Source organism: Dasypus novemcinctus, chromosome 31 (genome assembly GCF_030445035.2).
Source record: "Dasypus novemcinctus isolate mDasNov1 chromosome 31, mDasNov1.1.hap2, whole genome shotgun sequence".
NCBI classification, from domain to species: Eukaryota; Metazoa; Chordata; class Mammalia; order Cingulata; family Dasypodidae; genus Dasypus; species Dasypus novemcinctus.
The window spans coordinates 42,065,641-42,093,378 of NC_080703.1; the positions used below are offsets into that span (position 1 = coordinate 42,065,641).

The 27,738-nt window shown below is 59.9% G+C and overlaps 1 protein-coding gene and 1 non-coding gene across 2 annotated transcripts; one reads left to right on the top strand and one right to left on the bottom strand.

Moving 5' to 3' along the window:
• Positions 1-27,232, bottom strand: GALNT15 (polypeptide N-acetylgalactosaminyltransferase 15). The gene is made up of 8 exons (XM_071212847.1): positions 26,630-27,232; positions 17,726-17,889; positions 14,898-15,190; positions 7,575-8,068; positions 7,296-7,401; positions 3,883-4,026; positions 1,779-1,964; positions 1-1,645 (listed from the first exon to the last, which is right to left on the bottom strand). Exons 1-7 carry the CDS (start codon positions 27,094-27,096, stop codon positions 1,818-1,820), a joined length of 1,815 nt encoding a protein of 604 aa, XP_071068948.1. The 5' UTR covers positions 27,097-27,232; the 3' UTR covers positions 1-1,645; positions 1,779-1,817.
• TRNAG-UCC (transfer RNA glycine (anticodon UCC)) lies at positions 18,872-18,943 on the top strand. Its single transcript has one exon. It is a non-coding gene; the product is annotated as a tRNA-Gly (tRNA).
• Positions 27,233-27,738: the final 506 nt, after the last annotated feature.

The following is a 27,738-nucleotide window of genomic DNA, read 5'->3' on the forward strand; positions in this document are numbered from 1 at the left end:
TTACACAAGTGAATTCAGCCTTTTATTTAATTATATTAATTTATCCCAGCAACTTCAAACACCCACCGTGCCAATAATAAAGTTCTTTTAAAGAAATAGAGGTCTGGTTTCATTTTTGTTCTTTAACCATTAATACCAGGCTGTCCTCTGAGAATCTGTAGCTTCCTCTCAGCCTGAGGAGGTTGTGGGGATTTGTTTCCGATATAGACAGGTCTGAAGCAGGGAGACGGTGGCCTGGATCTCTTCTCTGCAGGAGCCAAGTAGCCTTAGCAGCTCTGTCCAGTTCTATTGCTGGACACCAGCCGCTCATGACGATGGAAATGCTTGCTCTCTGGGCTCTCCAGTGGGGTAGCCACTAGCCTTGCCTGGCTGCTGAGCCCTTTGCATGAGCCCAGAGCAACCAAGGAACTGAGTTTTTCATTTTCTATAATTTTAATGAATTTAAATTGTCACAGCCACACGTGGCTGGTGGCTACTGTACTGGACAGCAGGGGTCTAGAATTTAGTCTAAAGGAGGACAAGCATCAGGCCATTGGCACACACAGGTGGAAAAGGAATAGATCTATCAAGAGGATGGAGAGGGTTTAAGAGCCCACTTCCTACCTGGTTTTCTCACCTGAAGCGTAGAGTGTCCCGAGAGAGCCCGGAGGAGCTGGGCATTGCTGAGGGGGTCTCTAAGCTAACCGTGTGGGGAGGGGACGCCACCCGGGGGCAGTGGGCACGAGTGGTGTCTTCTTGGTTGCAGAACCAGCCCTACTCAGCAGCTTAGGGCTGAACGAGGCAGGCAGGGCCACCCCAGGAGGGCCGGTCAGCCCTCAGGCGCGCTGGCGCTGTTCTCGCTGGGACCCCACTCTTGTGACTGTTGAGCTGTGGGCACGTTTGGGGGTGCAGGCAGCACCTACGGTCTCAGGGGTGGCCCCTCACTCCCTCATGGACATTGACACCCCTGGGGATTTCGCTTCTCCCTACCAGGGAGGTTGGCTCCTTGGCGAAGGTCACTGTTTCTGACCCGGTCGAGGCAAGCCCTGTCACGGGGCAGCAGTCGACTCTCACGTGTCATCGCCTCTGTCACTGGACGTGCTAGGTGTGGGCTGATCCTTCCACCAGTGAGGATTAAAGAGAAAGACATCGTAAGGGGACCTGGTGACGGTGACCAAACCAGAGGAGGGTTAGGATAAGGCGCACAGAGGTAGAAAGTTCTGAGGAAACTCTTGTGACCATGAAAATGTCTCGTGCCAGGTCTGCCGCCCCTTCAGCTTCTAGACTGAGTTGGGTAGTTGGGCCAACGGTCTCTTCCATCTTCTTCCCAGTCCTGTCCTTTCTTCTTCTGCTCTATGGTTCAACCAATGAGCGTGAAATTTGTGCTAATAAGCCTGTTCACACTCTCATTTTCATGATTGACCAAACGGACAATCCAAGGCAAGGCCATCTGAAGACCAACAAGCGAAGCCTTTGAATTTATATCTCCTGGAGGTGCTGCTAGAAATGTTCAGGCAGAAGCAGAAGAGTGAAAACATTGGTAAATGCTCAGTGGAGAAAACACAAGGCAACTTCCGTACCCCGTGATGATCATCTCCCAGTGGCGAAGACAATAAAACAAGGAATCCTTCTTTTCTTTTTCCTTGCTTTTTCAACAGCCCGCCACCTATGAAATAAAGTGTGAGGAGAGACTTTATATTCTTTCATGAAACTTTCTTCTTTCCTATCACCAAGAACATAAACAAAAACAGGTCTACTGCTTGAAATATACACGTTCCTTGAGTTCCCTTGGGGCTGACCTGCCATGCCAGAAATCTCTTTTCTTCTGACTCTGGCTTTCATCGTTCATCCACAGCGTTGACTTGGTCAAATCGCCACAGCTGGCTGGGTTTTCCATCACACTGGCGCAAGTATATATCTTTATTGTTTCCCTGCACCACAGCTTCCATGCATTTCCCAGAAAGGAAGTGGACAATCATTCCATCCTGGGGTGGAAAAAAAAAAAGAGACTCAGTCCCCGCAAACAGTCAGCAAAGAAGGATATTGCTAAGATCTGTGCTAATGATTGAGAGAATAATACAGGTAGTATAACTGGCTTAGTAAAGAACTCTGGTATTTTGGTAGTTTAAGTAGCCCCCAAATTTAGATGTCATTTAGAGTCTTGGGATGAGTAATCTAATTATCTTTATTGTGGTTGTATAAATTCCCCATTTCTTAGAGAGTTCTGGTTTGCTAAGTGCCAGCATGTAGGGCACGTTCAGTCTTCACATTGTACTTGTGACCCTTGTTGTTAGCACTGTACTTGTGCTTTCAAAAGGGTTTTGCAATGTCTTCTTTCAAAAGTGTCCAACAGCTCTGCCCTCTGTAATTCCTGCAGTTTAGTCCCGCTGCCACCAGACTGAACATAGAGCAAGGCCTCAAGGACAAGCTTACTGGAGCGTCTATGGCTGCTCCCTGCTCAGGCCCACCAGGTCTCACCACCCCCTTCTTACAGAACACGGGGTTGCTTTAGAAGAGCTAGACCGCCTTACCTAGAAAGCTGACACTGCCACCCTGAAGTCTTCTTGTCAGGTGCCTGAAATGGGCTGGGTGCATCGTACTAACCTCTTATTTATTTTTTAAAAGATTTATTTATTTATTTCTCTCCCCTTGCCTTCCCTTCCCCACCCCAGTTGTCTGTTCTTTGTGTCTGTTTGCTGCATGTTTTCCTTTTTTCCGCTTCTGTTGTTGTCAGCGGCACGGGAATCTGTGTTTCCTTTTGTTGCGTCATCTTGTTGTGTCAGCTCTCCGTGTGTGTGGCACCATTCCTGGGCAGGCTGCACTTTCTTTCGTGCTGGGTGGCTCTCCTTATGGGAGCACTCCTTGCACGTGGGGCTCCCCTATGCGGGGGACACCCCTGCATGGCACGGCACTCCTTGCGTGCATCAGCACTGCGCATGGGCCAGCTCCACGCGGGTCAAGGAGGCCCGGGGTTTGAACTGCGGACCTCCCATGTGGTAGACGGACGCCCTAACCACTGGGCCAAGTCTGCTTCCCTCTTACTTATTTTTAAGCTCAGTTTCTAACTCCGGTCTTATTCTCCTGACTTGCTTCATGTGGCCCTTTGGATCTTCACTTGGCTTCCAGGGCTCCTCTGAGCACGAGTAGGCTCTTGTCATCAAAGCTCTCAGAGAGTTTCTTAACTGAGTGCTGGGAGTTCAGTGCAAGTTATCAGTTAGGTCACTGTCCCCAGGAGAAGTTGAAAAAAAATTTAATGTAGGTATTTTTTTTTTCATATTTATACCCTAACTCATTTCAGAAAGAATTCAAAGTAGGAAAAAAAGCTGCCCATAGACACTCTGCTGAGGCTGTCATCTTCCTACATTCCCTCCCCAATCTTCTGTCTGGGACCCTTTCGCTCTCCTTCCCACTGAGACCCCCACAGTGTCCGCTCTATGATGCGTAACCCCCGGGAGGGACCTAGAGCTTCTCTCCCAGTCGTAGAAATCAAAGTCTTCCTAAAGGGAGGAAATGCTCCCCGTGGAACTTAAATCATAAGGAAGACAGTGGTGAGTTTAGATTTCTACTCCTTCTATCTCTGTCTTTAATGGGGAGGGGTCTTCCCCGGCTCCTGAACCACGTCACGGCTTCTACCACGTGCTCCAGGGTCCTACCGTTGCCTCGAGCTAATGAACTTCAGAAAGGACCCGCCCTTCATCCCTTCTCTCTCCGCCACAACGCAGGCCAGAGTTCTAAGGGACGTGGCACATCGGCATGTTCCAAGAGCTGGTGGCCCAGTGGAAGGTCATCTGGCCTTAGCGCAGAGCCCCCTAGCTCACGAGGGGACCCCTGGGCGGGAAGAGCCTGGGGTGCAGGGCAGACCTGGAGCCGGTGGTACTGCCGCGCCCTTCCAGACCCGCTCACCTCCTGCAGGTCCCAGTGCTGCTGATGCAAGGCTGGGCCTGCCCAGGTACAGCTCTGGAGAACCACCTGCTCTCGCCGGACGTTGAAGCAGAGGCGCTGCGGGCCACCACAGTGGATCTCCTTCCTGCTGGCATGCTGCAGGAGCTGGGAGAGAGCACACGCTGTTAGCGCAGCTGGAGGGAGACCTTCTGAGCGCCTCTCCAAAGTCGGAGGCGAGGGGAGGAGGCCACCGCAGGGCTGAGGCCCGGGGCAAGCCTCGGATGCGTGACCTATCCTGGGTCAAGTCTGCCCGCCTGCTGCCAGGCCAGCTCTGGCCTTTGAAAGCCCACGTGCCAGCTGCCCCTGCACTCTTGGTCAAATGTTCCAGCATGTTCCACCATTACTCCATTGCACGTGTCACAGGCGAGGCCATCAAGATTCCTGTGTGTTTTGGGAGTTACTGTTGGAAGGACAGATGAGGAGCTTCTCTGAAGCGCAGGCTGATCCTGTTCTGGGGAGATGGGCACCCCCCAAACTAATTTTCTTATTTGTTGTGTCTGTTGATTCTTCCTCTGGTGTTTGGTACTCTTGGGTTGTGAGAACATCGGCAGGGGCCTTTAGCTGTGGGACGCCTAAGTGGCAGGGCAGGAGGACACGTCCCGACAAAGCCATCTAGTGTCCAGCTCTGCTGGGCGCAGCCTGGTACTAATTTCTCTATTAATCTGTGACTTGGAGACAGGGCCAGCTTCGCGTGCAGCTGCTGGGGCCTCGTGCTTAGGAGAGCTCAATACACTTAGTATAACGTTCTGCTGCCACTCTCTTGAAAGTCTTAATAACGGCTGAACGAGAAGGCGCCACATTTTCATCTTGAACCTGGAGCCACAAATGAAGCGGCCGTGTCCTGCTCAAGGATCCCCGCACCACGTAGCATGAAACTGGACCTACACGCACGTCAGATGCATGCTTATGATGAAACGTTTTTCAAGGAGAATACTTTTTCCTTTTCAAAGCTCACAGAGAAACGGACAAGCTTCCTTCTCATTCCCATGTGGCAGTGGGTAGATTTTCCCAGTTCCCTTTTTCTTGGGCGTTCTCACTGCATCGTGCCGTTTCCTCACGTAGCAATTTCTGTCTGCGTCCTCACGCCCTGCGCGCCAAATGTGAATGCCTGTCGGCTTGTTGTGGAAGGCAGGCAAAGCCCGAAGCTAAAAGGGGCCAAACGAGCCCTGGGGCCCCCCTTTCCTGTGTTTCTTCCAGAGCTCGCCAGCTTGTCCCCAGGCCTGCACCTTGGACCTGCTGGGAGAGGCTCTTTCTCGTCCAGCTTCCTGGCTCACCTGGCCCCCTCTTCAGGAGCTGTCCTTGGTTGTTTCTCGTCCAGCTTCCTGGCTCACCTGGCCCCCTCTTCAGGAGCTGTCCTTGGTCGTTTCTCTTCCAGTGTCCCTGCTCACCTGGCCCCATCTTCAGGAGCTGTCCTTGGTCACCTCTCTGTAATCGGGGTGTCTGGGGTAGGACAGCCTAACCCAAAGGCTCCTTTCCCTCTCAGGCTGCGAGGAGGAGCGTCGGGGGCAGGCTTGCCTTCCAGATCATCTCCCAGGTTGTGACTAGAAGTGGGCGCCAACCCCTGCCAGCGCCAAGGGAGGCTTCCACCTGCTGGGCCAGTGACCCCCGTCGTGAAAATTTTGAAGAGAAGAAAAAATACACAGCACAGCCTGTGCTCCCGGGGCTTGTGCTCTGTGCCCTCCTTTGTGCTTCCTCGGGGCCAAAGGAACCGCACAAATCAAACAGCAGAGAGAAGAGAACGACCTGGACGCCGGCGCCAGCGGCTGCGTCTCTCGCCAGCTGTCCTCTGGCAGGTGCAGCGACACACGGTCGCCGGTGCACTAGAGGCCCGCATGCTCCAAGGCCAGCTCTGACTGCGCACGCGCGCGCCCCGGCTGCTGCAGTACCCTGAAGTCACCCCTCTGGGATGACGCGTTGGCACCCCAGGTCCCCACTTCGTGCCTGAAGGCCACCCACATCGACTGGGGACTCGGCGCCAGAGAACTGGAGTCCGCGTTGGGTGGAGGGCACGACTGCAGGTGGGGAGCCTGCGGCGTCCCCTCGCTCCCCAGCGCCTCCGTGCCCCCAGCCCCCTCTCCCTCTGGGGACCCACAGGTCCAGCCTCTGCTTCTAGGGGGCTGGTGATCAAGGCTGGTCCAGGGCTTCCCAAGGGGTGCCCTGGTGGAAACTGGCCTGCACATGCGTTTCCTTTCACGTCCGCTTCTAGTTCGTAAATTTAAATAGGAAGCTTTCCAGATGATCCTGTATTACGGGGCTCATTTCCGTACAAGACAAAACCACCTGCCGGCGGTGGGTCGGCTGTCATTTGAGATGCGGCTTGTGCTCCTCGAGTCACGCAGCTTGCCCGGCTCACGTCCTGCCTGAAACCCCAAGACGTCTGAGTCTGTGCCCCGGGGCCAGGCGCCCTCTAAGCCTCGGCTTCCTTGTGTGTCAGACGACGAGGTTATAACGTTATACCCTGTATGCATGCTCTGGAGAAGTCCCTCCCACCCATGCCTCCCCCAGCAGTGACACCCCACATCCCTGCTCCTCCCCTGCCCTAGCTGAACCCCTCTGTGGTCCAAAACGTCTTCAACAACGAAGCCTGATATAGTGCCAGATTCAATCAGTAGGAAAATGAAATAGCAGTGATGTGTTTAAAGATTAGAAACAGAATACATAATAATGTAGAAAAACTAAATTAAAGTAAAATAAATTGGGGTATTAAAAAAATGAAAAAATATCATAAATTTTTTAAACTGGTATTCTACTATAGAATTATTGTGACTCTAGCAATGGAAGAAACCGTATCATTGATGTGGAGACAGTGGCCGCGGGAGTTGCTGAGGGCAGGGAGAGGGAAGAAGTGTGATGTGGGGGCATTTTCAGGACTTGGAATTGCCCTGAGTGATATTGCACGACAGATGCTGGACATTATCTATCCTGCCATAACCCATTGGATGGACTGGGGGAGAGTGTGAACTACAATGTAAACTATAATCCACGGGTGCAGCAGTGCTCCAAGATGTAGTCACCAAATGCAATGAATGGGCCACGATGATGAAAGAGGCTGTTGATGTGGGAGGAGTGGGGTGACGGGGTGGGGGATATGGGGACCTCATATTTTTTAATGTAACATTTTGTGTGCTCTATGAGTCTTTTAAAAAAAAGATAATTAGAATAAAAACACGACAGGCTTAGCTGACAGCCTCTGCATCTCCTTCTAACCATGACGCACTGCTTCTCTGATGACGGGGCCCATGCTGACCTTCGGGGCGGCGTGGGCAGGAAGATGGGGGGCTGTGGGCCATCAAGGGACATGGGCTGCTGCAAGGAGATGCCCCAAAGGGCGGTGCCCCCCCCCCGCAGCCCCACCCGACAAGGCCAGCACCCACCTGCAGCTGGCGGCCGTCTCGGCAGGGAGCCAGCGTCACGGGCCCGCCCAGGGCGCTGTCCTCCGCTGGGCAGGCTGCGCAGAGGCCGAGTCCAGGGCTGTGGAGCAGAAAGCAGACGGCACCCCGTGAGCCCCCAGGTCCACGCAAGGAGCCCCCGCAGGCGCCGCTGCCTCCTCCCCACCCAGGGTCGCCTGACGTGCTGGCCTGAGCCCCTGCCGGGGGCCAGGGTCAGCGCAGCGAGGGGCTGGAGGGCCCCTGGACTGCCCAGTGCGCCTTGCCTTTCCGGAGGACATGGGCCCACGCTCGGCCGGGTGCAGCTCCGGGTACATGTTGGCCAGGAACCAGTGGAAGGGCCGGCACCCCAGCAGCCGCCGCAGCCGCAGGCGGTCCGCGCAGTCGGGCCTTGCGGCCTGCGGTGGGACAGGCAGAGATGGGCACCAGAGGGGAACCAGGAAGAGGCCGAGACACCCCTCCCCAGGGCTGCGGCAGAGGGGAGGCCCCGCCGGGAGCGGGCAGGGGCAGAGCGGGCCGGGCCTGCTGCAGGAGGAACTGCAGGGCGAGCAGGAGAGCGCGCGGCCGCCTGCTGGGCGACGTGGCCCTTCCCAGGGGCCCTCGAACCTCGGGCCGGGAAGGCCATGGCCTCCGCCCAAGGGTGGAGCCTGGCACCCAGGCTGACATACAGAACCGAGGTGAGAGGCAGGAGGGAAGGAAACGAGCCCTGAAATCGACGTGCGTGCAGTGAGGCGGGGAACGCCGGTGGACTTCCTTCCTCTCTAAGTGACACGTTTCCTCCACTAAAGCATCCTTGATCTCCTCTCCTTGGGATGGACACCAAGGTAAGTCCTTAACACTTTAGTATAAATTAACGTGTTTGTTGCTTTTTTAAGGGCTACATCGATGAGATACAAAGAACCCTCCTCACCAGCGTGGCCATAACCCTGGACATTGCGCTAAGGAGGGGGCTGGAAAGAACAACAACAGCTCTCCCCAGGTCCTCTCCGGGGTTGGCCTTGGCCGTCAAAATGGAAACACTCCTTCGTGCGAGCCCCGCTCACGTCTCCGTTCTCGGCGAGGAGACAGACTGCCGGCCCCCCGGCCCCCGATTGAGCTCAGATGAGGGAGCCCCTGCTTTGGACGTCCCCTTCCCAACAGCCGTGGCTGGAGGAGGAGCAAGCCAGAGACCGGCCGTCCCCAAGGCAGGAAACGTCCCCCTCGCCTTTTGGGCAGCCAGAATATCTGTGTCTCAAAAATCCACGCCAGAGCTGGGGCCAAGGTTGAGAAAGAACGCAGAGCATAGAAATCCTTAGGTTAGAGCAGTTTCTACCTCTCTAAACTTAAAGTCAAGGCAGGTGTTTGGACAATTTCACGGAAGCAGGGATGTCCTTGAAATCATGAAATCAAAACAAGTGAGGGGAGGTGGACTTGGCCCAGTGGTTAGGGCGTCCGTCTACCACATGGGAGGTCTGCAGTTCAAACCCCGGGCCTCCTTGACCCGTGTGGAGCTGGCCCATGCGCAGTGCTGATGCGCGCAAGGAGTGCCGTGCCACGCAGGGGTGTCCCCGTGTAGGGGAGCCCCATGCGCAAGGAGTGCGCCCCGTAAGGAGAGCCACCCAGCGCAAAAGAAAGTGCACCTGCCCAGGAATGGCACCGCACACATGGAGAGCTGACACAGCAAGATGACACAACAAAAAGAAACACAGATTCCCATGCTGCTGACAACAACAGAAGCAGACAAAGAAGAAGACGCAGCAAATAGACACAGAGAACAGACAACAAGGGTGGGGGGGAAGGGGAGAGAAATAAATAATAAATAAATAAATCTTTAAAAAAAAAAAAAGAAAATAGGATGGTATGTGGGGATCCTGTATTTGATGTGTGACTGTTCTGTAAATCCACGACGTCTCTAACAGCAAACTAACAAACACACGCTTTACTGGCTGAGGAATCAGGACTGTCAACGCCGGGAAGTGGCCCTGATGTGCCGAATGTGGCCGTGGCCGTGGCCTGGACAGCCCACCAAAGTGCTAAGCTGAGGTTCAGTCGCTCAGGCACGGCCTCTCCTGGAAACCGTATCTGCAGATCTCGGTGAGGACCTCGGAGAGGATGATGTGGGGGATTGGTAGAGGCTGGGATCATCATCTTTTAGCTAAACAGGCGCCCACTTGGGTTACCTGCTGCCCACCCGCCTGGCTAGTATCTCAGTTATAGTTTTTCTGGCCTCTCAGGACAGCTGCTCTTAAGCTCTGTGCTTGGAATGGATTAGGCTGGACTCAGAGGTGGCTGGAAGTCCTGCCTAAGAAAAGCAGGATTCCCGGAAGGAGAGCCGCCCGCTGCGCTGTGTTACACCCCGAGGGATGCTCACCTCTGCACAGTCCATCTTGGGGACAGCCGGGGCTGGCGCGAGCTCAGGCCACGCAGAGGGGTCCCAGGACTCGAGCATCTGCCTCCCCCTGTGGCCTCACATGACCGGCCGGCGTCAGGACTCATGAGGTCTGCGTTTCAGATGACCCTGATCCATCTTCCCAGCCCTTCTGCACCGTTCCCTCCGGAATCAAGGAGACCTGACCCCCGGGGTCTCTGCTATTCTTGGGCGCCCCGCGTGGGCCTGGGAAACTGAGAACACCTCCACTTACTCTGGGATGGACCCGGCAGATGGATGGATTTGGCGGTGGGGAGAGCATTTTGTGGAATTTCAGAATCAATAGTCAGGGAAGGCATGCGAACAAATTCCAAAGAATCACCTTAAGTCTGGGCCATCTTCGCTGCCCGTAACAGGACAAGAAAGGAAATTGCATTCAAGCGATCAGTTTGTCCCAGAATTTTGTACTGTGTCCTTCCTGAGAAAGGTGTACATTCCTTTTTTTTTTTTTTTAAATCAGAAAATGAAAACTCTAAAATTGGTCATATTTGTCTTCTCGCTGGAAGTTTGGAGTCTCGTGTAAAGGTCACTTCTAGAAATGTGCTACCCCTGATTCTCAATACCATCTTTTCCTTTCTGAAGTCTTGGTTTTCCTCTTTTTCAACAGGGCACATAGCGATGAGCCATCAGCCTCTTGAGCATATTCTGGATTAAACGCCAGTGAAAGAAGTGAGAAGGTTTTTGGCTTTGCTTTCTGCTTTTCTGCCTGGGTTTTCCTTCCCACGGACCTTGGCGGCCTCATCAGGACTGAGTTAGTGAATAACCTCAATCTAGAGACTCAAAAAGGATGATTAATAATAAGAAAAAAGACCTTCTGGTTTGCTTTGTGCTTTTGTGCTTACGGCTGTGTCTGATGTTCTTAGAATTCCCTTAAAGCCAAATAGCCAAGCCATCCCCCTTGACTTGGAAGGGGCTAGAAGTATCTGCTTCTCCCCCCCACCTTGCACTTGGAATTGAGTTTTAACTCTCCAACAAATACAAGACGGCTCCTTTCTAAGCCTCTCGAAGCTCCAGGAGGCCAAGTGACAATGGTAAATGAGCTACCGTGACAACGCAAACGAGCTACCGACCGAGACTGAACTAAAATGCGTGAGGCCAGCCGCCAACGCTGCCCAGGTATTCAGATGCCACCTAGTTTCAACCTGCCCAGCAGAGCTCTCAGCACGATGAAGACTTAGCCCTAGTTTATCTCATCCAGCTTCATTTCTCCTGGCCCTGGATAGTCCTCTGTCTCCTCGATACATTTGTTATTTGGGAAGTGCATTCACATCCTCGGGGTTTGTGGGAAGCAGCGCCCCTGAGAGGCGAAAGCTGTGGCCTTTCTCCTACCACTTGGGTGGCCCCAGGGTCCTCCTGGGGGGGCTTTGCTCAGCCAGGCCAGGGGCGGATCCCCCAGCTCTGCGGAGCTGATGGCTATGCAGCAGTTCGATATAATTGATGAATTCCAGAAAGAAATACTGGATTATGCTTGTCATCTGACCTGTACCTGGGCATGACTGAGTTAGGATTAGGGCACCAAGGGGTGGGGACTCACAGATAAAAGGCATGGCAAGGGACAGAGATGAGGGGAAGGTTTTCTGACGTTGGGGTTTTGATGTTGGCGTTTGATGCTGAAGCCTTAAGCTGGAGCCCTGGGAAGTCAGCCCACAGAGGAAGAGGAGCCAGCCCCAGGAAGAGAGGACCCTGAAGCCAGGAAGAAGCAAGCCCTGGGAAGAAAGGAACCTTGAACCCAGAGAGGAGCAAGACCCTGGAAGAGAGGAACCCAGGAAGCCTGAACCCTGGCAGACGTCGGCCGCCATCTTGCTCCAAGTAGACTTTGGTGAGGGAAGTAAATTATGCTTCATGGCCTGGTATCTGTAAGCTCCTGCCCCAAATAAATACCCTCTATAAAAACCAACCCATTTCTGGTATTCTGCACCAGCTCCCCTCCAGGTGGGGAGGGGGTGGAGCCTGCGTGGACCTCCTGCTCCAGCAAGCCCCCCACCCCCCACTCCCATACGCACTGCGCACACACGCGTGCCTGGTGGGGGCCTTCGGGGGACGGGGCGGCTCAGGGCTGGTGACAGGCCCTGGGCTCTCCAGGGACCCTGGGGAGGTCAGGAGGTGAAGCAGCGGGCGGTGGCTTCGTCCACGGCCCACCCCCGTCCTCGCCCTGTCACGGACGCCCTTGTTGCTTCCTGGCCAGGGCGTCCGCCTGGTGACGGGGGTCTCTGGCTGTGAGTTTCTGGGGCTCTGGGCCCTCTCCTCTCTCCAGGGGGGCTCTCAGGAGCGGGCCAGGGGCCTCTGAGGTCCCTGTAGCATGGGGAGACCTGGCCAGCCCCGGGGGAAGGCTGAGCGCAGAGTGGCCTTCCCGGGCCTGCGCCCGCAGGTGCTGCTTAGGTGAAGAGACAGGAGGCTCAGGAGCGGAGGGGCGGCTTTCCTTCAGATGGACAGCGGGCCCAGGGGAACGGGGCATCCAGAAGCCGTGAGGGAGGAGAGGGGTGGAGGAAAGGCTGTGGGGGAACGCGGAGGCCATGTGTGTGTGTGTGTGTGTATGTGAAAGAGAGAGAGTGGGGGGGGGAGAGGGAGAGAAAGTGATAGAGGGAGGGAGAGAGAGAGGAAGAGAAAGGGAGAGAGGGAGAGAGAGGGAGAGAGGGAGAGAGAGGGAAGGGGAGAGGGGGAAAGGGGGAGAGAGAGGGAGAGGGGGAGAGAGGGAGGGAGAGGGAGGGAGAAAGTGATAGAGGGAGGGAGGGAGAGAGAGAGGGAAAGAGAGAAAGAGGGAGAGAGAAAGGGAGAGAGAGGGAGTGGGAGGGGGGAGAGAGGGAGAGGGAGAGAAAGAGGGAGAGAGAGGGAGGGAAAGGGAGAGAAAGGGGGAGGGAGAGAGAGAGGGAGAGAGAAAGTGATGGAGGGAGGGAGAGAGAGAAGGAGAGAAACTGATAGAAAGGGATAGAGAGAGAGAAAGTGATAGAAAAAACGATAGAAAGTGGTAGAGACAGAAAGTGATGGAGAGAAAGTGATATATACAGGGAAAGTGATGAGAGAGAGATACTGAAAGAGAGGAGAGGCTACGGGTTAAGCTTGGGTGGGGAGAAGGGAAGGACGCAGGGGTTAGAAAACCAGGGTTCCTGGCCTCTTGGCACAGGAGGCCCTCGGGGCGCCCCGCTTTCTTGGCAGCTGAGACACTGGGGTTTCCCAGGCCTCCTCCTTCACCCTGAGTGAGACCCTCCAGGTCTGTGAAAACGGAGCCAGCTGCGCTGCGGGGACAGGGGCCCTTGCTCCTGCTTTGGCACGCGCCACGCCACCGGGCAGGCCAGGGCTGACCGAACATTTCCTGGACCCACTGCCCTGGCTCTTACGACACGCACAGCCCAAAGGGCACGGGCCGCGGTCAGACCTCCTGGGGCCCCCAACTCTGTCCTCGGCCATCCTCTGCCCTCTGCCCCTCGCTGCCTGGCTTTGAGGCGTGTGTGCAGACGAGAGTGGACTGGTCAGCATGCCTGAGGCCCGAGAACGCCGACTCCTGGTTCCCCATGGCTGTGGAGAAGACGCCAGGGCACAGCATGGCTGCCGTGGCGCCTGCCACAGAGGACTGTCTTTCTCCAACGGGGAGGTCAGCAGTGGCCCAGGTGACCCGAGAGGCTGTCCCCACAGCAGGATGCAAGTGGAGGGCCACTCGGCAGGGACGAGCCTAAGACCCTGAACTCCATGTCGCAGCCCCGTGGGCCTGTGCGTTTTCATCTACAGTTTCTCGTCCTGAATTCAGGCACGTCTCCACTGCTCCTGAGATGCGTGCCCAGAGGGGACAGTCACCCGTGTCCTGGAGCAGGGCCTGAGCAGTTGGCCTCGTCATCCCAGAGTGCTGCCTGTCCTTCTTTACTGACACGGCAGCGCTGGGCCACCAGCCTTCGACGTCATGTTGCTGGGACCTCCTCTGGCAGGTGTCAGCTCTGAGGCGCCACCCGGTGTGCCCCAGGGATTTGTTTCCTCACACGTGCTCACCTCGAGCTACAAAATAGAACAGTGTGCCACACGTAGGAGGGCATGATGGAAGTCCCCAGGCTCGGGTCTAGTGTCGGTCCTGGCTGTCGCTCGCTCCCTGAGCACCTACTGTGTGTTGGACCTACTGCACGCTAAGGGCCATGTAGGCCGGCCACAGCCCTTGGCTCTCCTGAGTGGGGCGTTCGGGCTGGGGGAAGTGGCTGACAGGACCCGGCCGAGTGGGGCAAGGAAGCGGGACCAGGGAATGATGGCAGGATGGGGAGGAAGAACACAGACACGTCAAGGAAATCTCCAAGATGTGGGGCTGTGGCATGTGGAAGGCAGCGCTCCCCAAATTCACACCATTCCCAGAGGCTGGCCTTGGTGAGAAATGAGAGGCCCCAGATGCAAACCAGAGACTCAAAGAGGGCTGGCTTTCGGGGTGTTAGAGGCCTGCAATAACTAACAAGCTGTGGCTCAGTTTCCCCTGATATGCGCTGGGGAAAGGCTCACCCCATCCCCATCAGCCTACATGCCTAAAAGCAAGGCACTTTCCCACAGGTTGAACAAAAAAACCACGTAGAGACGGAAGTAAAGGGAAATGGAGACCTTCCCTACCTGCATAACAGAGATAAAATCCCTACAGAGCAAAGAAACCTCTGCTCCTGCAGCATTCCAAGAACCATCACTCCCTAACCCAGTCACTATCAGGGGAAGTTCCACCTCTAAGAGCTTCCCATTGGCCCCTGCCCCTCACTTGGTCCCTCCACCCCTGCCACCAACTATCCTTTCCCCGCCTAGGAAAGTTCTGTATAAATTCAAGTCCCTCCCTTCCAGGGGCGGGCTGAAGTCTGTTCTTCAGACCCCCTCCGTTGGGAGCACTTCCCAATAAATACATTTTCTGCCTGTGCTCAGTCAGTCTCCGTGTCCCAGTGAGCGCCGTTTTCCTCCAGCACGGTGGCATCCCAGCCACTCCCAGTCTAACGCGTCCCCTTTAGGGATGACTCACCTACAGCCTAGAAGCTCAGGGGCTTCTCTCAGCCTGATTAAAGCCGCTGGTTCCCCCCACCCACGGTGCCAGCCGTGGTGCCAGCTGCCCTCCCCAGGGGCAGTCCCAGCTTCACAGGAGCTGCTCTCGGAACCCACTTCTTTCCCTATAAAATAAGGTCGATGGACCCTAATCTCCCTTCCACCTCTCCCTCCCTGGTCTCGTTTTTCTAAAAGGCCCAAATATCTGAAAACCCGAAGGCGCGGCCGCGCTCGACGGCCCTTCCCGGGCTGGCCCCGCCGCACGCCGCAGACCCCGCCAGGTACCTGTCTCCAGCTATCCTGCCGAGGAGCGGCTCCAGCCAGCCCGGGTGGCACTTGCAGGGGGCGTCCACGAAGACCAGCCCGTCCCCCGTGGCCCGGGCAGCGCCCAGCAGGCGGCCCCCGACGGCGTCCAGCCTCCGGGTGCTCTGGAGCAGCTTGATGCCCCGCAGCCCGGCCACGTGGGCGCCGAGAGCGGACCCGAGCCGTCCTGGAAGCGACAGGGCCGCGGTCAGCGCGGTCCCCGGACGCCGTGTCCGGGGTCACCGTCCGCCGTGACCTCGGGAAACCCGCAGAGCACGAGGGCCCGAGCACCCAGGTCCCCGTTTCTCCCAGGTCGGGATGGGTGGGCTTCTCCCCAGAAGGAACCAGGAGGGACGGTGCCATGAAAACCGGGGGGTTCACCTGCAGGAATGGGCGCTCGTCCTCCCTGGGCAGCGGCTGGCGCTGCTCGGGCCCTTCCCAGCGGCTGCGCCAGCTGCCCCCGCGCCTCCCTGGACGCTGCGCCCCAGTCCCTGCAGCCACCTCTCCTGAAGGCCAGGGAGGGGTCAAGGCTGACCCCTGCTCCTGGCCTCGGGCTGGACATGCTCTGCGGCGCAGGGCACCCAGGAGCCCCCGGCGCCGGCTGCGGCTGGACGCCTCTGCTCCCCGCTCCCCACTCACCCGCCAGGCCCCCCGGGGCACCCCATGGCTAGCCCAGGAATCCCCATCTCGGGCTCCAACCCAAGCCAGAGGTCAAGGGACACAGGCTCGGGGTCATGACCCCCGGCGGCGGCAGACTGGCTCCGCTCACCTTCTGCCTTCCTGGCACAACCTTGATTTTGTTCAGGACAGATTCAATCACCCTCCAGAGGCCCCTCTGCCGCGAAGGTGGCCCCGTGGCCCAACTCCGGGGGGAACTTCCTGCGTGAGAGTATTGGAGGAAAACGATTGCTTGACTGGTTTTTTTCCTTCAAGGGACAAACTTGGCTGACCTCTGCCCTTTTCATGCCTGGAATGCGGATGTGATGCCCGGAGGTCGAGGAGCCCCATTGTGAACATGAGGCCAAAAACCACAGGCCAAGCGTGGCTCAGTGGAGAGAAGGAGCTTTGCTTCCCGTAACGTAGGAAAATCGTTCTCTGGTGTTTGGCTAGGCCGCTGTGCAGATGATCGCAATCGCTCACGGACGCCCCAGAAGACGTTACCTCGGGAGGCCCTGCTCGGCTATGGCCCTGTTAGTGTTATTATGATTTAATTCTGGCAAACGAGGTCCAGAAGAGACTGAGGACGAGCTCCCAGGTGGTCCTGGATTGGGCATTGTCGGGGAGTTTCGAAGCCGGCTGGAAGCGCTCTCGTCTGGAGCATGTAGCGTGGACCGCCCAGGGGCTGGTGTGCCCTTCGGCCACTTCCTCCTGGAAAGCAGCGATACCGATGGCTCCGTTTACGAGGGGCCTGTCGTGAGCTGGGCATGACTTCCGACTCCACGATTCCACGTGGGTGTTACCCAAGCTAACAGCAGAGGCGCCTGAAGCACGGCCAGCTGCCCCCGCACCACCCACTGGGCTGCACTGCCATGGCCGCACCAGGGCAGTGTGGGACAGCTGGCTGCGTCTTTAGGCTCGAGGTTCTCCTCCTTTGTAAAGCGGGGCTCAGAGGCCCCGTAGCTCTCAGGGCGGGCCTGTCGCGGTGAGCACCGGCAGGGGTGCCCGGGGGCTGCAGCAGCGAGGCTCGAAGCCAGGGTCAGTGGGTCCCGGGGGGCTGCTGGGCAGGAGCCAGCCCAGGACGGCCGGCGGGGAGGGCGCGGCCTTAGGCCCACTTCCCCAGGGGCCCAGCTCTGCCTCCCGAGGGGACAGTGACACACAGGTGGGCGCCGGTGGGGAGAGCACAGGTGGGCGCCCAGGAGGGCCCCCGGGTCCAGCATGCCCCGAGCCTGCCCCGAGCAACCCCGTGAGGGCTCGCGAGGGCGCCGGCCCCCGTCTTCGGTCCTTCCCGAGTGCTTCAGGCCCAGGCAGGCGCCCAGCTTCGCCCCGGAGCCGCGGATCTTCCCACGAGACGGGACGGGGGTCTTTCAGTTGGGCCAGAAAGGTGGGCTTCAGGCCGTGGGCCACAGGCCAGGGCTGTGGCTCTCCACGTGTGGTCCCCGGCCAGAAGCATCAGCTTCACCTGGAAGCGTGCCAGAAACGCAGATTCCCAGGCTGCTGAGCCCGAAGTCCGGTGGCTCCCAGCGATCCATATCTGAAGCCTCGCGGTGACGGCGATGCGCGCCGCAGCCCGGGAACCCAGGCCTGGCAGGGGCTTCTCGGCCTCCTGTCCCCGGGCCCTAGCAGGGTCACCGGCCGGCAGAGGCAGTCACGGCTGCACCTGCCCAGCTCTGCTGCTCTCGCTGCGACTTAGCTCTCCCGGTCGTTCTCCCCGGGCCTCAGTTTCCTCATCTGGAAAGTGAGCGGGGCGGGCCAAACCGCAGGGGTTTAACGGTGAACGCGCTAAGGACGAAGCAAGCAGGTGCAGCGCGGCCACCCCGTGGCTCTACGTGTCTTGGGAAGGGGCTGATCGGGCGGCAGGTGCCCGTGGGGTGAGGCCGGGGGACCCTCCCCTCCTGCCCTGCGCCCCCGCTCCTCGCAGGCCTCCTCGTGAGCCGCTCGCACCTGACGCCTCACCTGGGGTCTGCTCGGGGGAAGCCGGCCCAACACGGGCCCCAGACCCGGGTCTTTGTCGCGGGGACCCCCGGCCAGCCCCCCTTGCAGGCCTGGAGTGCCCGGGACCCACCTCGCCAGCCTTGGTCGTCCACGACGATGAGCTCCTTCAGGAGCGCCCCGGGCGCCGTGGCCAGGACGCTGCGCAGGGTCCCGGGCAGCGCGGCCCGCGCCTCGTCGCGCGCGCAGAGGCTGAACCTGGCCGTGGGCAAGTCCCCGGGCGGCTGCCGCTCACACCTGCGGTGACGGAGGCAGGGCCGTGGGCGCGGGCCCCCGTGTCCCCTCCCCGCAGCGCTCCCCCCCGGCTCGCCTCCCAATTTCCACACCGGAAGAGCACCCGCCACACCCCTCGGCCGCGCGAGCCGTGGCCCCAGACCCCCCCGCTGCCGAGGACCCCCTCACGGAGTTGACCCCACGCCCCCCACCCCCGGGCGATGGAGCGGCGGGCCCCCTTCTCAGCAGGTGCGCGGCCTCACCTGTAAAAGGGGAACGACGGCGGCATTACCGCTTCCAGGGGGCTGCTGTGGGGACGTGGTCCATAGGAAGTACCCCGAGAACCCCAATTATCGCCTCTCCTAGAGCAGGGACCCTACTCTGCTCATTTTGCACCTCTACGACCTAAGGCAGCACCAGGCACGTAAGAAACGTCCGCTGTCATTATTATTACTGTTGCTGTTGTTGTCGTTGGAGAAGGCACAGGCTGGAACACGGGTGAGTGCCCACCACGTGCCAGGCGCCGGGCTGGGCCCTTACACGCCCTACTGCGTGCTCATCCCGTAATAAGCCTGTGGGCTGGGCTCTCTCACTCCCGCTTGACAAATGAGGACACCGAGACTCGGAGAGATGGACCCGATGGCTTCACGGCCATCGTGCCCTTTCCCCGCACTTTGCAGGCCCGTGGCCGGACACGTGGGAGTGGGTGTCCTCCCCCTGCAGGAGCCCGCCTGAGGGTCTCCCCCAGCCCCAGGTGAAGAGGACGCTCAGGATCTGCTTTGCTCAGGGTCTGCGGAGAGTTCGGGAGGGCCTGCGGTGGGATGAACTAGAAGCACGACTGGTGCACACGTGGCCACGTGGCATGAGGCTCACACTTGTCCACGAAGGGCGTTTCTCTCCTGGGGGCGGCTGCTTAAGCGCAGCCCTTCTCGGGAATGTTTGTATCTGAGTGGGGGTCGTTCCAAGGACTCCGGTCTTCCCACACCCCAAAGAAGGCATCTTGGGAGGGGGTGTAGCTCAGTGGTTGAGCGTCTGCTTTCCATGCATGAGGTCCTGGGTTCAATCCCTGGTACCTCCTAAAAAAAGAAAAAGAAAAAAGAAGGCATCTCTGTTGGTGACACTGCAGGGACTCGATGGCCAGTTGGCAATGGCCAACTTCGGTGTGGCCGAAGGCTGAAGGAGATGCCACTGGAAATGGTGTCCACCTGGTGGGCCCAAGGCTGAAGAGATGCCACCTGAATCGGTGTCCACCTCGTGGACCTAAGGCTGGGGAGAGGCCACCTGAAATGGTGTCCACCGGGCCCAAGGCTGGGGAGATGCCACTGAAACGGCGGCCACCCTGCTGGCCTCCCCTGGGGTCCCCTCGCCTGGTGCCAGCCTTAACCAAGGCTGAGAACTCGGGTGAAGGGCCTGTGTGTGCCTCAGGGGTGGGGTCCAGCCCAGATGAGGAGAACAGAGCGAGGAAAGCACTTCCAGGTAAGGGTAAAACAAACCCATGAACTACTGAGACTAGTAATCGAAGAAAATGTGGCACTGGTGTGGAGAAAGTGGCCATTGTGGCTGCTGGGATGGGGAATGGGAGGAAGAGATGTGGTGTGGGGGTGTTTTTGGGACTTGGAGTTGTCCTGGGTGGTGCTGCAGGGACAGATGCTGGACATTGTGTGTCCTCCCATGGCCCACTGGGGGGACTGGGGGAGAGCGTGGGCTATGGTGTGGACCATTGACCATGAGGTGCAGCGGTGCTCAGAGATGTACTCACCAAGTGCAGTGAATGCCTCATGATGATGGAGGAGAATGTTGCTATGGGGGGAGGAGAGGGGGGAGGGGGTGGGGGGGTATATGGGGACCTCATTTTTTTTAATGTCACATTAAAAAAATAAATAAGAGAAAAAATAAAATAAAAACACACAAAAACTACAAAAAAAAAAAAAAAAAGCAAACACCCACATCTCGTGAACTAGCGGTGCCAACTAGTTGGTTGACAGGTTTATACACTCATTTTTCAAATAAAGCTACAAGAAATACTTATGATAAGATAAAAGCAAAACTAAATTAAGAATGATGTCAGAAGCAGAGAAATACATGTCCAGATAGCCAAGTAAAATGGGAGGTGTGTTCTGCAACGGAATTGTCACCGACAGAACCGGCACACCAAGACTTCGGGGGGAAGCAACACTTTCCCTAGTCCCATTCCTTTCATTCCAATTTATGACTTATTTTTGAATAGTTAAAGACTCACAAGAACTTGCAAAAATGGAACAGAATTCCTGTGTGCCCTTCACCCGGCACCCCCAAAGAGAGTATCCTTCATAATCACTGTCCCGTTACCAAAACCTGGAATTTGACCTTGATCGCTACCGTTAACTCAGACACAGACCTTATTCGAATTCACCAGTTTTCATATCTAGCACTAGTTTTTCAAAGAAATTCCTACGGACTTGAGAAGGATGTCCTTGGTGCCTCCTAAGAACAAACAACAAGCAAACAAATGAAAAAATCAACTCAGGGCAGCGATATAGCTCAGTGGTTGAGCGCCGGCTTCCCACACGGGAGGTCCCACGTTCAAGCCCCAGCCCTGGCACCTAAATAAAAAAAAGACTTGGCACAGGATCCCATCCCAGGTCCACTGCTCTACCATCTGCACCCAGTTGTCTGCTGTGATGGAGAGACCAGTCACGGTGAGCGCGTAAGCCGAGGAAACGTGCGCCAAACAAGCACACAAGCCTGAGTTAGCTCAGCCGGCTACGCAGAGCCTACGTTTACGTCTCAGCGTAAAACCCCGGGCTGCGAGGGCTTCTCTTCTATGTTTCCTAACTCCAGTGCTCCCTCCTACGTGGAGCCTTCCAGAATTCTACCGCCTCTCCACCAGCATTCTATCCCAGTGGTTTCACCAACCGCCTGGCATCAGCGTTTAAGAATTCTGATTATTGGGCTCCAATTCAGTCCTGGAAACCCAAGCCTCCAGGGCTGGGTTCTGAGAACCTGCATTTTCAACAAGCAGTAGAGAGGCCTCTGACACACACGCAGTCTCAGGAGCCGGTGATTTCGCTAACAGGGTGGTCTGTGGACCAGCTCAGGGCCCACCCCCCCCGACCCACTGAACCAGGGGCTGCGGTTTGACAAGAGGCCCCGGGGCTCTCCATGCCCCTGAGGTCTGCGAAGCGCTGCTCTGGCATAAAGAACGCGTCTCAAAGCCTGGTCCCCGGGGGCCAGCCTCAGCACCCCCTAGGAGTTTGCTAGAAATGCAAGTTCTCGGGCCGCGCCCCCGACCCACCGAGTCAGAACGGCAGGGCTGGAGGCGGGGGGCCGGGATTTCAGCAAATCCTCTGGGCGTTCGGAAGCCGGGTCAAAGCCCGGCCAAGGTCGAGAGCCGCGCCCTTGACCGGAGGGCGTGAAGCTGGGTTCCACGTGGAGCCTCTTTGATCTGGGGGTCAGTCGCCTCCACACCGGCTGCGGGACAAAGAGGCCTGGGACCTGGGGAAGCTGTCGAGGCCGTGGCCACGAGGGCAAACGGCAGGACGTCCCTGCCCGGTGCTGTCGGACGCAGCTGGAGGGGCTGGGTGACTCCTGGGCCCGTGGCCCAGTGTCCCCGGGGCCCATCGCAGCCCTTCTCTTCCTGTCCCGCGTGTATTTCCTCACTTTTGTCCCACCCCACCCTCCAGGGCACCTGTAAAGCACGCCCTGGCTAAGGGTGTGGCTTTCGCATTTCCCAGGGGCCTGTACTGGACGGACCTGCGTCGGCTTCTCCCTTCTTCCACGCGGCAGCGTATTTGTCAGGTCTCCCTCTAGCGCGGGCACGGAGCCTGCAGCTTCTAACTCCGCACGGCGTCCCACCGGGAGCCTCCGCCTCCTCCTTGAGGGACTTGCACAGAGTCACTCAGGAAGAGTTGGTACAGGGGAGAGGATGTGGCTCAGGTGGTTGAGCGCCTGCCTCCCACACGGGAGGTCCCAGGTTCGACCCCCGGTGCCTCCTTTGCCCTGTGAGGAGGGCACCCAGAGGGTTCCGACCCCTGAGAGCCACCTGTGCCGGATGGCAACCTCTACCTGTCTCCTTGTGAACCTGGGAGCTCTCCCGTTTGAGAGAGAAGGAAGCTGGAAGTGCTGTCAACCCAAATGACTCCTCAAACCTCTGGTATGCAGTGGACGGAGAGCACACAGCCCGGTGGTGGAGAGCGCGGCTGCCGTGCAGACACACCTGGTCAGGTAAGCTGCGACGGGCCTGCCCTTTTCTGTGCCTCCGGTTTTTCATAGAATAAAACGGAGAGGACGACATTATCCACCTTAGCGCGTCATCATGACAACTGAACGACGGGAAACCACTGAGCGTGGCCCTTGGCACACAGTAAGTGCTCAATAAATGCTCACCATCGTTTTACCTCTCCTTTCCAGAGGTGGCTTTCGACCTCTCCCATATTGAATTGAGGTGGGGTGGGGTGGCGGCCCTGAATTACTGGTGACTTTCCAAAGTCACCTCCGGCTACAATTCTCAAGGTCAGAAGCGTGGCCTGGACGAGGGGGACAGGCAAAGGCCAGGGGTAGTTTGGGGGTTTTGGAGGAAGTACTGGGGCCAGCAGGACTTGAATTACTAAGAGATGAGGCGGGGAGCAGACGTGGCTCAGCTGATAGGGCGTCCGCCTTCCATATGGAGGGTCCAGGGTTCAAACCCCGGGCCTCCCTGACCCATGTGGAGCTGGCCCATGCGCAGTGCTGATGCGCGCAAGGAGTGCCCTGCCATGCAGGGGTGTCCCCGCGTAGGGGAGCCCCACGTGCAAGGAGTGCGCCCCGTAAGGAGAGCCGCCCAGCGCGAAAGAAAGTGCAGCCTGCCCAGGAATGGTGCTGCGCACCGGAGAGCTGACGCAGCAAGATGACGCAACAAAAAGACACAGATTCCCGGTGCCACCAAGGGTGCAAGTGGACACAGAAGAACACACAGCGAGTGGACACAGAGCGGACAACGGGGGGATGGGGAGAGGAATAAATAAAGTAAATCTTTTAAAAAAAAAGAGAGAGATGAAGGGACCTTGCAAGAGACCCAGAGCGTGGCATTGTGGGGTGCTGGTGACGCCACGTGGGGCGCTGCCGCAGGAGGCAGAGGTTCTGGGGCTCCCTGGGCCCTGAGGGGAAGGGCAGCTGTGCCGGCCCTATACACAGTAGGCGCTCACTGCACGGCTGTTGCTTTTGGGCTGTATGTTGGCCGTGGTGGGCAAATGAGGACCTGTCACCTGGAGGGCGTGTGGGGCGCGCCCAGCTTTGCCGGGGTCCCTGGTGCAGCCTGGGGAGGTCCTGAGTGGGGGCCGGGGGTCCTGGGGCCAGGGCCGGTGCTCACGAGCGGCCGCCAGCCTGAGGCCAGCAGGGGGTGCCGCCTCCCTCCAGACAGGCCGGGCGGTCCTGGGCCTCAGGTCTGCGGGGGGCGCTGGCGGTCCAGATGAGCCCAAGACGCGGCGACGCCACCGCCGGCCCCGGGACTTCAGCGCCAAGCGGGGACGCCCCAGCACACAGGGGCAAGTGGGTCCCTCCCCGGGCGTGGACAGAGGGGACGCCCAGCACACAGGGACGAGAGGGTCCCTCCCCGGGTGTGGACAGAGGGGACGCCCAGCACACAGGGGCAAGTGGGTCCCTCCCCGGGCGTGGACAGAGGGGACGCCCAGCACACAGGGACGAGCAGGTCCCCCACCGCGCGTGGACAGAGGGGACGCCCAGCACACAGGGACGAGCGGGTCCCCCGCTGGGCGTGGACAGAGGTGACGCCCAGCACACAGGGACGAGCGGGTCCCCCGCCGGGCGTGGACAGAGGGGACGCCCAGCACACAGGGACGAGCGGGTCCCTCCCCGGGCGTGGACAGAGGGGACGCCCCAGCACACAGGGACGAGTGGGTCCCTCCCCGGGTGTGGACAGAGGGGACGCCCAGCACACAGGGACGAGCGGGTCCCTCCCCGGGCGTGGACAGAGGGGACGCCCAGCACACAGGGACGAGCGGGTCCCCTCACCGTGCATGGACAGAGGGGACGCCCAGCACACAGGGACGAGTGGGTCCCTCCCCGGGCGTGGACAGAGGGGATGCCCAGCACACAGGGACGAGCAGGTCCCCTCGCTGTACGTGGAAGACCCAGCCCCGGAGAAGCACACACACACACAGGAGCGCTGACACACACACACATGCATGCTTGCAAAGGCACCACACACCACAAGCACAGTGCGGCCCATGGACATCACGCCATGCACAGCACACAGCACCCTTGTACCTGCACACACACTCACACAACACACACACACAAGCAGCACACTCATAACAAATACACACGTACCACGCAAAAACGCACAAAACCAGCACCACGAGAACGGGCCCATGCACGCCACGCCGTAGGTACAGCACACACGGTGTTCGCCTCCATCAACACATGCACATCGCCGAGTCATGACCCAAACACGCACACACAGCACCCAAATACCACACACAACTCGATGCGCCAGACGCGCGGCACTACACACATGTACTGTGCACGCTGCACACGTGCGTGACACGCGTTCACCACAGCCAGTGCAAACCAGCACAGTACAGACGCCGCACACGCACACACGCACACGACACAGCGCACGCACAAAGACACAACACGCCGCCCGACGCGGACACACACGGTCCCAGCACACCCTCTCCAAGGCGACGCTTCTCACTGGCCAAGCGGGCGTGCCCGTGCGTGCCCGAGGTGCGGGAAGTGCGTGGAACGGCCTCATCGTGAACGTCGTTCATTCACTCGCGGTCGCGCCTTTCCGCCTGGGCGCCGGGACGTGCTGCAGAGAAGTAAACATGCCAGGGCCGGGGAGGCGACGCACGAGCGCCCGCGTGGAGGGACCCGCAGCACTGCGAGGGGTGGCCCGGGTCGGGGAGGGCGGGGGCTCCTAGGAAAGAGCTGGCGAAGCCCGAGGCCCCCCGCGTGGCGGGCACACCCTGTAAGGAGGCGCTAGCGCCCGGGGCTGGTCCTACATCTGCGTGACCCCGAGGGCCAGCGCCTCCTTAAATGTCAGCTCCCTAGTGCTGACCCCCAAGGAGCGGGGTCATCTGCGCCCCGACAAGGAGTGGGCTGCTCTGCTCCCCCCAAGGAGCGGGGCGATCTGCTCCCCTCCAAGAAGTGGGGTGATCTGCTCCCCGACAAGAAGCAGGGTGATCTGCTCCCCGACAAGGAGCGGGGCGATCTGCACCCCTCCAAGAAGCGGGGTGATCTGCTCCCCGACAAGGAGCGGGGCGATCTGCACCCCTCCAAGAAGCGGGGTGATCTGCTCCCCGACAAGGAGCGGGGCGATCTGCTCCCCGCTGGGCTCTCCCGGGCCCTTCCACCCAGGGGGCTGGAGGGGATCCGCCTCCCCAGACTCTGGCTCCAGGCAGGGCGCTGACTTGGGAGGGGGCCTGGGCACTGACCCCGGACGCCGCTGACCCGCCCCTGCCAGGCTGCCGGGGCTGGGGGAGAACAGACGAGCCCCCCTCCCCAGACACGGTGCAGCTGCATGGCGCCCACACGCCCCGGCCCCCCCCCCCCCATGGGTAGTATCCCAGCTCTCAGTCCAGTGGGCTGGGAAGCCAGCTTGCTCCGGAGGTGGCACAGGGCGGGGGGGTGAGGCAGAGCTTGACCACCCGGTGCACCTCCCTGCCTCGGCCCTGCTGGCTGTGCAATTTGGGGCACATTAGTCGACCTCTCTGTGCCTTGTCTTCATGCCTGTAATACGATACTCCTAGCGCACATCCTACGTTGTTGCAAGGGCTTTCGGTGTTCAGACATGGAAAGCTGGGAGAACGCCTGGCCCCTGGTGAGAGCCAGACACTTGGGAGCTGGAGTCGTTATTTTGATCCAAAATAAAAGCAGACACCAAGGACAACCGTAATGCTCCTGGCGTCAGAGCGCGAGAACGGGGCGGTGCTTCGGGGAACACCTGCTCCTGCCCTTCTAGGTGATGGAGCGCTTTGACCCCTTAACCGGGGGCAGGAGGCCAGAGCCCCCACCGCAGGGGGTGCGCCAGCGCGGCTTCCGCTCTCTGTTCTCTGGGACGGGGGTGTCGCCGGGGGGGTTCCGGTGCCGGCTGTGGCCTCCACCCGGCTTTCTGCTGCAGCAGTGCTGAGGCTGGGCCTGAGAATCTGCATTTCTCCCCGTTTCCCAGGAGCTGGTCCCAGGACCGCGCTCTGAGCAGCGCTGCCCTAAGGTCTGTAAGGAGAGGAGGCAGGTGTGCGTCGTGGCGCGCGGCAGGTGTGCGCGTGGCAGGTGTGCGCGTGGCAGGTGTGCACCGCGGCAGGTGTGCACCGCGGCAGGTGTGCGCGTGGCAGGTGTGAGCGCGGCAGGTGGGCGAGTGGTAGGTGTGCGCGCGGCAGGTGCGCACCTCGGCAGGTGTGCGCGCGGCAGGAGTGCGAGGGGCAGGTGTGCGTGCAGCAGGTGTGCGAGCGGCAGGTGCGCACCTCGGCAGGTGCGCACGCGGCAGGTGTGCAAGTGGCAGGTGTGCGAGCCGCAGGTGCGCACCTCGGCAGGTGCGCGCGCGGCAGGTGCGCGCGCGGCAGGTGTGCGAGTGGCAGGTGCGTGCGCGGCAGGTGCGCGCGCTGTAGGTGTGCGAGTGGCAGGTGTGCGAGTGGCAGGTGCGCGCGTCAGGTGTGCAAGTGGCAGGTGTGCGCGCGGCAGGTGTGCGTGTGGCAGGTGTGCCCCTCCGCAGGTGCACACCGCAGCAGGTGTGCGTGCGGCAGGTGCGCGCCGGCGGGCCCCGGGCGGGAGGGGGAGCCTTACTTACAGCGGGTGCCGCCCCCCGCGGGGCGCGCCGAGGCCACGGGGGTGCAGGCCGGGCGGGCTCCGCCGGTCTTCGGGGGCGCCCCAGGCCCCGGTGGGGGGCCCCGCGCGCCGCCTCCCGCGGCGCCCGAGCAGCCGGTAGCCCGCGGCCCTCCAGGCCCGGCTGGGGGCCCTCCGGGGCGGCGCCGCGGCCGCCAGCAGCTGCTCCTCGCGCAGCGCGACCCAGGGGGGCAGGCCGCCCGCGGGCCCGTCCTCGCCGGCCGCGTCCTCGGCCTCCAGCGCCCACTCGTGGGCGCCCCCGAAGTCCAGGCGGTAGCCGGGGGCCGCGCCGGGGCTGCCCGCGGGGGCCGGGCCGGCGCGGGCCGGGGGCTGCGGGCCGGGGGGCAGCAGGCCGAGCAGCAGGAGCCCGCAGCCCAGCCCCGCGAGCAGCCACCGCAGCCGGGGCGCCCCGCGCCGCCGCCTCACCAGCATGCTGCGCGCGCTCGCGGGCCGCGGCGGGGCATGGTGGCCGCCGCCTGCGCCCGCCGGGGGCTCGGGGGGCTCCGGGGACCGAGCGGCCTCCAGGGGTCCCGCGCGGGCTGCGCGCACCGCTCGCCCCCTCGCCCCGGCCGCCCCGCGTGCAACACGCGTCCACCCGCTCTGGGCTCGGCAGGTGCGCTCCGCTCGCGGGCGGCGCCGGGGGTGGGCGGGGGTGGGCGGGGGCCCGGCGGCGGGGCTGGCGGCCGCCTGCGGGGGCGGCGCAGGGCGCGGGGCAGGAGCGGGGCAGCCTGCGCCCGGCCACACCCCCGAGGCCGCGAGTGCTCCCGTCCACACCGCCCAGCAGCTCCTGCTCCCGTCCGCACACGCTGGGCAGTGCGTGTTCTCTGTCCACACACGCTGGGCACTCCTGCTCCCGTCCACACACGCTGAGCAGTGCGTGCTCTCTGTCCACACACGCTGGGCACGCCTGCTCCCGTCCACACACGCTGAGCAGTGCGTGTTCTCTGTCCACACACGCTGGGCACGCCTGCTCCCGTCCACACACGCTGGGCAGTACGTGCTTTCTGTCCACACACGCTGGGCACGCCTGCTCCCATCCACACACGCTGAGCAGTGCGTGTTCTCTGTCCACAC

Excerpts from the sequence above, each read along its gene's own strand:
- GALNT15 (XM_071212847.1), bottom strand. The coding sequence starts at position 27,096 with ATGCTGGTGAGGCGGCGGCGCGGGGCGCCCCGGCTGCGGTGGCTGCTC. Across the intron at positions 15,191-17,725 it reads GGACGACCAAGGCTGGCGAG|GACGGCTCGGGTCCGCTCTC; the intron begins GTGGGTCCCGGG and ends TGTCGCTTCCAG. Across the intron at positions 7,402-7,574 it reads GGGCCCATGTCCTCCGGAAA|GCTCCACAGCCCTGGACTCG; the intron begins GGCAAGGCGCAC and ends CGTCTGCTTTCT.